This window comes from Echeneis naucrates, chromosome 8 (assembly GCF_900963305.1).
Source record: "Echeneis naucrates chromosome 8, fEcheNa1.1, whole genome shotgun sequence".
In the NCBI taxonomy this organism is placed as follows: domain Eukaryota; kingdom Metazoa; phylum Chordata; class Actinopteri; order Carangiformes; family Echeneidae; genus Echeneis; species Echeneis naucrates.
Genome location: NC_042518.1, coordinates 11,364,126 through 11,375,296, shown reverse-complemented (window position 1 = coordinate 11,375,296; position 11,171 = coordinate 11,364,126). Strand labels below are relative to the sequence as shown.

At 39.1% G+C, this 11,171-nt stretch overlaps 1 protein-coding gene and 1 pseudogene across 2 annotated transcripts; one reads left to right on the top strand and one right to left on the bottom strand.

Annotated features, from left to right (window-relative positions):
• Positions 1–275: 275 nt before the first annotated feature.
• Positions 276–3,068, bottom strand: cabp5b (calcium binding protein 5b). Of its 2 annotated transcripts, none has more exons than XM_029507758.1 (6): positions 3,010–3,068; positions 2,124–2,149; positions 1,887–2,030; positions 1,232–1,341; positions 927–1,074; positions 276–304 (listed from the first exon to the last, which is right to left on the bottom strand). In XM_029507758.1, the coding sequence occupies exons 1-6, from the start codon at positions 3,066–3,068 to the stop codon at positions 276–278; spliced, it is 516 nt and encodes a 171-aa protein (XP_029363618.1). The 2 variants fall into 2 exon arrangements, with proteins under 2 accessions (XP_029363618.1, XP_029363619.1); XM_029507759.1 differs by having other exon boundaries at positions 2,124–2,154; positions 3,018–3,068.
• Positions 3,069–5,046: 1,978 nt separating this feature from the next.
• LOC115048044 (Ig heavy chain V region 5A-like) lies at positions 5,047–5,501 on the top strand (annotated as a pseudogene).
• Positions 5,502–11,171: the final 5,670 nt, after the last annotated feature.

The window sequence follows — 11,171 nt, the reverse complement described above, 5'->3', positions numbered from 1 at the left end:
GGATTCAGGGAAAACTAGTTTATAGCAAAGCAAAAAGGTTAGGTTATCTCCATAAAGAGCTATAGATTAAATGTGAATCGTTTTACATTCATATATTTGACAGAACCTTAGAGTTCACTTAAGATGAACACGCTCCAGATAATCATGTTTGATACAGATGCCACTTACACAACAAGAATAAAAAGTGAAATTATACACAAGAAGAATGACATAGTCAGCGTAAAGTTCAGTAAAAATTACGTCTCCATTTACATCATCCATTCATTCTGCTGTCCTCATTTCTGTGACATCATTTTCACAAACTCTGTAAAGACAATAGAGGAAATGTTGATAAGCAAAAATTTTTATATGGTTAACAGTTCATTTAGCTTTAGTTAGGTCACATCGCATACTGAAGTTAAATATAGGTCCACTTTAGGACAATGGTCTATAAGTAAAGAGCCCGTGTAAAATGTTTGACTGCATAACAAAAAGAGTCTTCCTCAGCAGACATTTGTTAGTGTCCTACATCTTTTGGACTTCTGGGCTTTACTTGGGTTGCTTTCTGTGTTATGGGCATGATAATTCTCGCTCTGCTTTCTGACAGCAAAAATGGCAAACCCATGATATAATAGACTCTGTAGGAAGTAGTGAATGATTTCAGTAAGTCGTTGAGTCATGTCATCGCAGAAGTGAAACAAGAAACACTGAATGTAGAGGCCTGTTACGGGGACACTAAAGTGGAATATTAAAAAGGTGGGAAATTATTATTTCAATTATTCATGAGCATATAAAAAAAATAGACTTTTTCTGCATTCTTATTCTTCTTATTATTGAAACAATAATTATTAAATTCTTCAACTTATACCTCTAACAGAGTATTCTTCTTCTAGGTAGAGTCATTAAACATGTGTATTTGTATGTGTTTGTGTTCAACTGTATCTCACCCTCAAAATCAACTGTTCCGTCCCCGTTGTTGTCAGCTTCTCTGACAACTGCATCAATTTCATTTTTGCTGGTGTGTTCACCTAATAGCTTTATCATGGCATTTCTCAGCTCATCTGATGTAATTGACCCATCACCATCTATGTCAAACTGTAGGCGAGGAAAGATGAAAATGAAATACATTTTTTTGACACATATTGCTATAACAATGTAACGGTGTAAATTTGAAATTTTGTATTTTACAGCATGTTCCTTGACTATCCACCACGGGGTGCCAAAGACTAAAAAGAGAGAAAAGGTACCTCACCTCTCTGAAAGCATCTTTAAGTTCCTTCAACCCAATCATCCCTGCAGTTTCAGCCAGGAGCTTCGGGGTCATTAATTCTACAAAATCTTCAAAGTCCACCCGTCCCCCCACTGTGTTAAAACAAATAGCTATAACTAACATAACCACTGCATAAACGGTCAGTAATCAGAGTTTAAGATCAGTCAATTATCCTCTTTGGTTCAAATGATCAACAAAGGAGCTGGTTAGTAAATGTCTACAGGCTCACATTTCGTTATTAAGCATCATGATTCAATTTATGATAACATGAGATAATGCTGAGTCAGCCAACAGACCATGAAGTCAAGTTGTTGCTCCTGCCTAGTCACTAAACTTCACAAACTTGTGTCGAGGTGAAAAATGCAAATAAAGTCCTCCACAGCTGACTTTCAGAACGTTAAATCGAGAGTAGAGCAGCAGTTTGTCGGATCAATGTCTAAGCAAAAGTATGAATTTCTTTTCTTAGTACGAGTAAATGAATAAACGACTAAAAATGATGCATTACAAATGCATATTTTTACTATGTAGGAAAAGAAATTTATAACATGCTATTCATGTCTAGGCTGTAAAAGGTTTATACAGAAATAAAGCATTAATGATGTGTTTTCCTTTGACCTCATTAGAAAACATTACTCACAGTTCATGTTGATGTTCTGGCTCAGTTCTATCAGCTCCATTTCAGTTGGCATGTAGCCCATCGTCCTCATCAGGTTCCCCAAGTCTTTACAGCTTATGAATCCATCTTTGTCTTTGTCAAACTCTACAAACGCTTCATGCAACTCTGGAAAAAATGAGAGTGGCATGTGACTAAACTGTGAAAAGGTAACAAAAAAATATTATACAGAACTGTAACAAGTAGAAGAACATTAATTACCTTCTATCTCATCATGTGTCAGAGCTCTTGTCTGCAAAATGATGATAAAATGAAATATTAGTGCGTCACAATATTACCACGACATCTGCAGTCACATCTCCATCATATCCCTCAGATTGATAATGAGCTTCCATAAGCTCTAAAGCTCCATAAGACATGCTGATGAAAAATAGAAATAAAATTACTGTCCTGCATTTTTCATTATTACATGGCACATATATAATTTAATTTCAAAATAACACCTTTCCATGTGAACGGTATCATTTTGTGTATTTTATGAAAATGAATTGCAAATTATTTCAGAAAAAAAAAATCTGTAATTATGCCTCTATGTGGGGATTGATCTGATTTAAAGGTTTTTATACAGTATTTGCAGGAGATTTCCTCCAACTTTGTGTTGCTGGTCAGAGTATCATGTAAGTGATGAGGGCAGAAAGGAATCTATGGATTTTAGTGTCATGTCATAAATGTAATCTTTTAAATTTAGAGACAGAGCCCGGAAACTGAGTGCCACAGCATCAGCTAAAGTGCCATTTAAAAAGTTTGCCCTCCACCTCCACTAAGCTTCTTTTCCCATTAGCTTGAAATAGTATCATATGAGAATGACCATTTAAAAAAAATAAATCAATAAATAAAATCAACCAAATAAAGCAGAACGCATATAATCAGAGAAAAAAGAAATACTTTTTGTTTTTTGACCTGCAAATGAAAATAATATTTAATAGTTTTTAATATTTAAAATCTTACATGTGCAGTTCATTGATTCATTTAGAGCTCAAAAACTCTTGAGCTACATTAAAATTACACCGTGAACACAAACAGTTTTTGCAAAACTATCACACAACAACAATAAAAATATATGTCACTATAATAAAAGTATGAATACTGACTTACTTGTCTCCTTGTTCCTCCTCGAAGAAAGATGCAGGCTTGTTTCAGACTCATGATGGCAACCTTTGTTGGGCCTGATCTAATGTTCACGATTTTTTTCTTCTAATACAGAAAATTCTCAGTGTTGTTATCATCTAGTTTCCGTTTTTCCGTACTAGCATGTGTATGTGTGCAAACTGTGATCGCCAGTGATCTGCGTATGCCAGAGAGGAGATTATCTCTAGAGCTTTGGTCTGGTAAAGGAAGATGGGCTTAATGATGTGTGTATACTGTACACAATTTCATATAGAAAAACACTTTTCATTTAGCCATTTGGGAAAAGGAGACCCATGTAGAATAAGATATTCATGTTTGTATCTTGTTTGCAGTGCTCGTGACCGAAACTTTCTCAACCATCACTGAATGGGATATGACAGGAGACATCAGAGAGGACTGTGAAAGCAACACAAGTCCAGCATTAGAGGGAGGGTGAATCACATGCACGTGCATACTGTTGTAATGGTCACGCTCTGCATGCATATTGATTTATTGAATTATTGTTGTTTACAAGGCGCTGCAGCAGTTGCAATCAAAATACACACACTAACAGCCTATTACATAAGTCCACATGCTTTGGCAGAAAATGATTTATGACATTTTCTCACATTTGTATGTTGTGTATGTCTGGGTCAGCATTATCTGACATGAGCGGGTATCTTTTTACATAACAGCGTTGATATTACTCACATACTATTGGTTTGGTACATACAAATAACCACACATATAACTGCAAGTTTAGAGTTTTGTTTTTGTTGTTTTGAAGCTTTTTTCAGTATATTAAAAGCACTGGAATTTATCATGAACAATTCAGCAAGTTACTTTAGGTTGAATTTAAATGCAGAACAACCAAACTTGCTCTACTACTCCTCCTCCTTCTACTCTTTTTCTGATGAATTCACTAAAAAAGAAAGTTTGTCATGGAGACTGTCAGAATAATTGCTCCTCCCTTGTAAAATCTTCATGCAAATTCAAGCTTTTGAGTGGTGTACTTCTGTCCTCAGGCTCTGTCACCGTGTCGTCAACTTCAGTCTCAACAAGATGGACAAACTGTCTATTCTGCTGACAGCGCTCTGCCTGCCCTGCAAGTTGCTTTATGCTACAATATTCCAAAAAGAAATAGATACGTTTAATGTTCTGGTACTTAGCTTACTCCTTTTTCATTTCCTCCCTCCTTTTTGTTTGTAGGTTTCAATGGCCAAGCTCTGGAGTCCATTCCCTCCTCCTCAGTGCTGAAGAAGCCTCAGGAAGCACTCAGTCTTTCCTGCAGGGGAACTGGATTTGATTTCAGTCAGTATGGAATGCATTGGTTAAGACAACCTGCAGGAAAAACACTGGAATGGCTCGGGCTTATTTACTATGATGCAAGTAAAACTGTGTATGCCAGCAGTGTGCAAGGACGTATAGAAATCACCAGAGAAAACAGCAAGAGTCTGGTACATTTGAGACTGTCCACCCTAAAGCCAGACGACTCTGCTGTGTATTACTGTGCTAGAATCACACAGTTGTTACAGGAGGCTGAGAGGCTTTACAAAAACCGCAAACCACGTGTTCACAGTAATCGACAGGGGGCAGCAGAGGATCACAACAGTTTGGCAGCATTCTTACACAAAGGGAACACCACAGTCTAAGCACCACCTGTGTTTGTGGTTTGTGACTTCCTCATTTTTTTATTTTTCTGCAGCACTTTTGGGAATATTATTGTGAGATCAAGCATGTTTGAAACATTAACTGTCATCTATCAACTGCCTAACGAGGAACGTTAAACAGCTGTAAAGGGATTATAATAAATAATAACAATAATAAAGAGGTAAGTGGTTTGTGTTCAGGAGAAAAAAATGGAATTCAGATGTCTGAAGACTGGAGGACTGATGCAATTATATCCATCATGAGGTCATTATATCCTGTCAGAATCCCTCCCTATGCAAAGAGGTCTTCATCACATCCTTGTATAAGGACTTCTGACGCTGTCACTTACAGCAGAAGAAGAGAAACTCCATCAGATCTACTTTCAGTACTAACCATGCTATCTTTATCTCTGCTGCTGCTGCTGGCAGCTGGATCCTGTGAGTCTCATTGAAGCAATGACTGAATATTGGAGGTACACTGTTTACTGTTTTCACAAGATCTATATTGATTATTTCTCCTCCACAGGTGTGAAGTGTGAACAGTTGACACAGCCAGACTCTTTGACGGTTCAGCCAGGTCAACGTCTGACCATCACCTGTCAGGTCTCTTATTCTGTTAGTGGCTACTACACAGCTTGGATCAGACAACCTGCAGGGAAAGAAATGGAGTGGATTGGAATGAGAGCAGGCAGCACCTCATACTACAAAGATTCACTGAAGAACAAGTTCAGCATCGACTTAGACTCTTCCAACAACAGAGTGACTCTAAATGGACAGAATCTGCAGCTCTGCTGTGTATTACTGTGCCAGAGACTCACAATAACACAAAGCATCAGTAGACCTGAACAAAAAGCCCTCAGTGCCTGAACACTTGATACATGAAGCCACCAGAGGAGGAGCCCTCAGACCACTGATGGTTTCACACCAGCTCACTGTGACAGTAAAGAGGGAAACACTCTTGAATATTCAGTTCATAACAATGAATACACTGTAATACTACTTTGACATCATAATCACTAATATTTCACTGCATTTATTTCCACAATGAAAATCAATAAAATGAAACTGCTGCATTTTGAAATAATGAAATTATCCCTGATGAGGGAAAAAGATTTAGAACAAAAACCCCTAAAACCTCAAACTTTTACTTCTGTGTGAAAACACTTTACGTCACTATCAGGACAATGATCTGAGTGCTATAAACTACAGAAATAAATTAATCAATAAATTACAAATTAAGAAAGGATCTGTAAGCAATGTGGAATAAAAAATGAGTCATGTCATGACTAAGAAACAGTTTTGACATCAAACCATGCCAAATTTTATTAGACCAAATACATGCAAATATATTTTTTTAAATTAATAATATTCAGATCTCAAGATCCAACACCTGAAGTCTTTTCTCTCAGTGGGGATTAATACTCTCCAGGTTATGGTCCAGTCCAGTCCACCTCTCTGCTCCCTGTGAGGAGGAGTCCATGCAAAACTCAGATGTCTTCCACCTCTACTTATCTGACTGCAGAGAGGAAGACAGAGGACAGTGGACACACAGTTTAACATGATGGACTACAGGACAGGACTGCTGCTGTTAACTCTCTGCTGGGCAGGTCAAGAGTTTCTCTGATTCTTAGTTTGAAATGGTAGCAGCTTCAAACAGCTGACTCTATGATCTTTTTCTTTCTACAGGTGTTGATGGTCAGACTCTGACAGAATCTGAACCAGCAGTTAAAAGACCTGGAGAATCCCACAGACTGACCTGTTCAGCCTCTGGATTCACATTCAGTGACTACTGGATGGGCTGGATCAGACAGACTCCTGGAAAAGGACTGGAGTGGATTGCTTATATTAGCAGTGGTGGCAGCACCAAACATTACTCTCAGTCAGTCCAGGGCCGGTTCACCATCTCCAGAGACAACAGCAAACAGCAGCTGTATCTGCAGATGGACCGTCTGAAGACTGAAGACTCTGCTGTTTATTATTGTGCCAGAGAGCCTTCCTCACATTGAATGAAATTATTTGAGCAGCAGTACAAAATCCTCCTGTCCTGATCTTTGGGATTTGTAAAGTAAAATTATAACATCCTTAGAAAACGGAAAGGTGAAATCTTGCAATCTGATTGGTTGTTAACTGTGATATGAGCGTATACGACAGCTACTATTCTAAAGCGTTGTCATGTTGTCAATGTCAATGTTACAGTAGGAAGCAAAACTTAGCGGCGGTGTTTTGATGAAATTAGCAAATAGACTAAATTGGTTGAATGCACCTGTTTATGACGAGGGGGTCAGGACACAGAGTGGACCCAAAAGCACAACTTCAAAATAGGTTCTCCAAAACAAGGATTTAATGACGTTTCGGTACACAGAATAGCAGTCCGTAAGGGCAGAAGTACAAAAGGGACAGAGCAAGGGCGAGGTCAAAAGGCAAATCCGAGGTCAGAAAACACTGTAGAGAGATCACAAAGAGAAAATGCTGCAACGATTGCTAGGGAACTGCTAAGACAATCTGGCCGAGGGAGTAGGGACCACAGAGACTAAATACACAAGGGGAGTGAGGGTCATGAGGCACAGGTGGAGCCAGAAGTCACCTGACTGTGACCGTCGGGGTCCCCATCGATGACCTGGGGGCGGAGGGGGTCTGGAGGAGGGAACCAGAGAGCTGTCCTGAATGGGCTTAACTCAGGAATCTTGAAAGATGGGGTGGATTCTCCAGGTCCTTGGGAACTTGAGGCAAACAGCAGCTGGGTTCTCGACTTTGGAGATAGGAAAAGGGCCAACAAAACGGGAGCTAGAGCTTATGTGACTCTTCTCTGAGGGGGACATCCTGAGTGGACAGCCAAACTGTTTGTCCTGGCTGGTAGGAGGTGGCTGGAGTCCGTCACCTGTCTGCAGCCCTCTTGTTTCCCGCTGCGGTCCTGATCAACTGACGCCGGGCCTGGCAAAAAATTGCAAAAAATTGATTAAAACCACAGGATATATCATACGGATTGTTTATCATTCTCCCGTCATTCAAAAATTGGGTTTTTGTTTTATTTCAAAATTGATTGATGACTTTCCAAGTGGAGCTAATATTATTAGCAGATTCCTTAAATTTCTGATCAAAGTAATTCTTTTTTGATACACAAAGTAAGTGGGTAAATTTGTTTTTATATTTTTTGTAATTAGTAGAGTTTAAGAGACATGGGCTATTTTTTTAAACCAGTGGTAAACCAAGGTTTGTCATGATCAGGGTCCCTCTTTTTGACCAGAGGAAAACATTCATAAAAGACTGAATTGAATAACTCCATTCCATTTCATTCCATTTGATAGGCTGTTTCTACATCAGATTCTTTAAGAACATTTTCCAATTAAAGTTTTAGAGCAATCCGTATTTTTCTTGTTGAATAATCTGTTTGTTTGCATGAGGAAATGTGAACTGAAAAAATAGGAAATTATCTGAAATATCTGCATAGAGAACCCCACTTTGAGTTTTGCGGCCTAAAGAGTGAAAATATCAATTAGAGTAGCAGAAGTACTTGTTACTCTGGTGGGCTTATAGATCGTGGGATACAAATAACATAATACATGGTATTCCAAAAATGTGCTGTTTGTGTGTGCTTCTCACTCATGAACAAGTTGATATTACAGTCCCCAAGTAGACAACAAAATCTCCCCTCCTTATCGATGAAATCCAGCATGACTGAAAGAGCAGCAGAAAAATGATTAATATCAGTATCAGGAGGACTGCATACACAGCCAATTATCACGCTTTCCACCAAAGCAGGAACAAGGGGGGATTTCCACAAAAACAGATTCTGCGACATCAGACTGACACTGTAACATAAGATCATCTGTATGGATGAAGTGAATATCTTTAGGCAAATAGAGGGATACTCCACCTCCAATTCTTAACTCTCTGCGGTAATGAACAGCATTATGATTGGGCAAGTCATAGAGGGATTCCACATCTTTAGCCAACCAAGTTTCTGAAAGGCCAATAACAGAAAATTCATGTTCCAAGCTAGACAAAGAATTATTTAAAGGATCATAGTTTTTAGGAAGGCTGCTTATGTTGAGATGAATGGAAGAAAATACATTTATATCTAGTGGGAGAGTGCCACAGAAAGAGTTAAATTCACGCTTGCGATATAATATTTACAATTTGTTGACCCATCTATTGTTGGATTTTTTAAAGTTTGAGTCAGGGTCAAAACAGCCATTATACCGCAAGTCATTTTCATCATTATCATTGATGTCAAATGCATTAAAGGCTAAATGATCGAGATAAATGTGACTTTTTACCGCAGACAATAGGCTAAGGAAACAGGGTAAGGCATTCATCACATGTCCAATGTGATGTCCAAGTATTAGCATTTAACTTATTAATAGGTTTAGATTTTTTGTAGATTTTTGATGGAAATGTTGATGCAAATGTTTTTTGAAATGTGGTGAAATGCTAATATGATTGATAGACAGTGGGAGGGCTGTATACACGAGTGGTCCGACTTGAGTTGTACAGGTCTGTTACTCTGCATGGACTGCTTGTGAGCAGGGGGGTGGGCAATCAGTTTGTCATGCCACAAGGCTATGTCCCTCCGATCACGGGCAGCCTTCATGGCTGGCAAGAGTTCTTTCGTTTTTGTCTTACAGCTTCAGTGAAGTCCTCATTTATTCATATGTGAGATCACTGTAAAGAAATTTTTTGCCAAGATAGCAAGTTTGTCCTTGAATTTAGAAAGTTTGAAAATGGTCTTTCCCTGTTGGTATCAGGTTTCCCTGTCCGGTTTACACGATGGTCCATTTGTAGCTTCTCAGAGATCATTTTGCCTTTTCTTCTGACTCAGACCAGTTTTCGTTAGGAGTTTCTTGGATACCATCAATGACAATATTATTTCTGCCCTTCTAGGTAATCCACCTTCCCTGTTAGAGATAGGAGAACTTCATTCCTTTTGGATGTGTCCAGTTGCAATTTAGAGATCATCATGCTGTTTGTTTGTTCCTTTGCTGTCAAGTCATCCACAACTGTTTGCGTGAAATGGATGCTCTCTCTCAGCTCAATGGGTTCTTTGGAGAGTCCATCCACCCTTTTGTTTGATGCATCTACCAAGATTTGCATGCAAGTCCTAAAATTGCGTTCTTGATGCTCTAACAGTCCAGTAATTTTTTTTTTTAAATGTTTTTTTATGTTCAAGCATACCTGGCAATAGACACCATTTCCTCTTTTACTCGCGGTGGCATGATTTATATCAAGGTAGATCCAGCTGATTGTTGCGTAATTTCAGTAGGAACAAAGAGATTTTAGATGGATAGTCTTCATATCATTTCTCAGAGAACCAACATAGAGATTTATCAGACCTGGAGGCCTCTCTGGTCTGAGGCTGAGCTGCTTTCAGGAATGGTGTTTCCAGTTTTCATGACTCAGCGTGTGAAGGCAGAAATGAGCAGCCTGACGGAGAGAAAGCAGAGCTCTGTGTCTCCATGTTAAAGCTCTTGGTGTCATCAGGAATGTGGATCTGAGTTTCAAAGTCCACGTCAGAGCTCCGACTGACCATGTCAGAGCCACCAAAGTTAAACCCAGAGGCTGTAGACGGCAGGCTGAGGGATTCTCCAGGTCTTTTAGCTGCTGGTTAGGACAAATGGACTTGGTTGGAGTTTCTTGAAGATGTTTTATCTCATCCAAGAAGCTTCACACAGGAGGACCAACTCATCAGGACTAGACTCAGCAGTTTCCTTCCACCAAAAGAAACAGTCCACTCTTTGAGTCACAACAGTGTTTGTATTATGTGGTTATAAAGAGTGAAGAAGAAGATCTGTGTCACAGTAGAGGAAGCATCCCTCCACAGAGGAGGAGGCCTCAGACACCATCTACCCCCCCACAGTGCTGTCCTCTCATCCATCCACACTTGGCCTCATGTGACTTCCACTACTGTCCCTCATACCTGAAACGCTTCTATCCAGGTCATTAACTGATTAAGTTCAGGGTTGTTTTTCTTTCTTTGTTTTTTGTAGTAGTTTCCATTTGTTACAGTTTTATCTTTTACACTTTTTATTTTTGATAGAGTTAAGTCCAGCTCAGTATTATTACTCTTTGGTGGCTTTAACAACACATCAAGCCCAACACAATAAGCATTTGAAAAAAAGGATGATTAATAATGAATATTTATCATGTTTTCTGACTTGCTTTCCATAAATGATCCAGCAGCTATTTTCTTCTACATTTTTAGTGGTTCAACTGACTGTAACAATGGCTTTAATTTGGTTGACATTTTATTGGCTTAATATTGAACCGGCCCTGGACTGACTGAGAGTAATATTTGCTGCTGCCACCAGTGTTTATCCAGGCAATCCACTCCAGTCCTTTTCCAGGAGCCTGTCTGATCCAGCCCATGTGGTAGCTGCTGAATGTGAATCCAGAGGCTGAACAGGTCAGTCTGTGGGATTCTCCAGGTCTTTTAACTGCTGGTTCAGATTCTGTCAGAGTCTGACCATCAACACCTGTAGAAAGAAAAAGATCATAG

Coding starts and splice junctions, on each gene's coding strand:
- cabp5b (XM_029507758.1), bottom strand. CDS start 3,068: ATGAGTCTGAAACAAGCCTGCATCTTTCTTCGAGGAGGAACAAGGAGA. Junction 1,342..1,886: donor CCAGAACATCAACATGAACT/GTGAGTAATGTT, acceptor GTTTTAACACAG/TGGGGGGACGGGTGGACTTT. Junction 305..926: donor CGGAACAGTTGATTTTGAGG/GTGAGATACAGT, acceptor TTGTCTTTACAG/AGTTTGTGAAAATGATGTCA.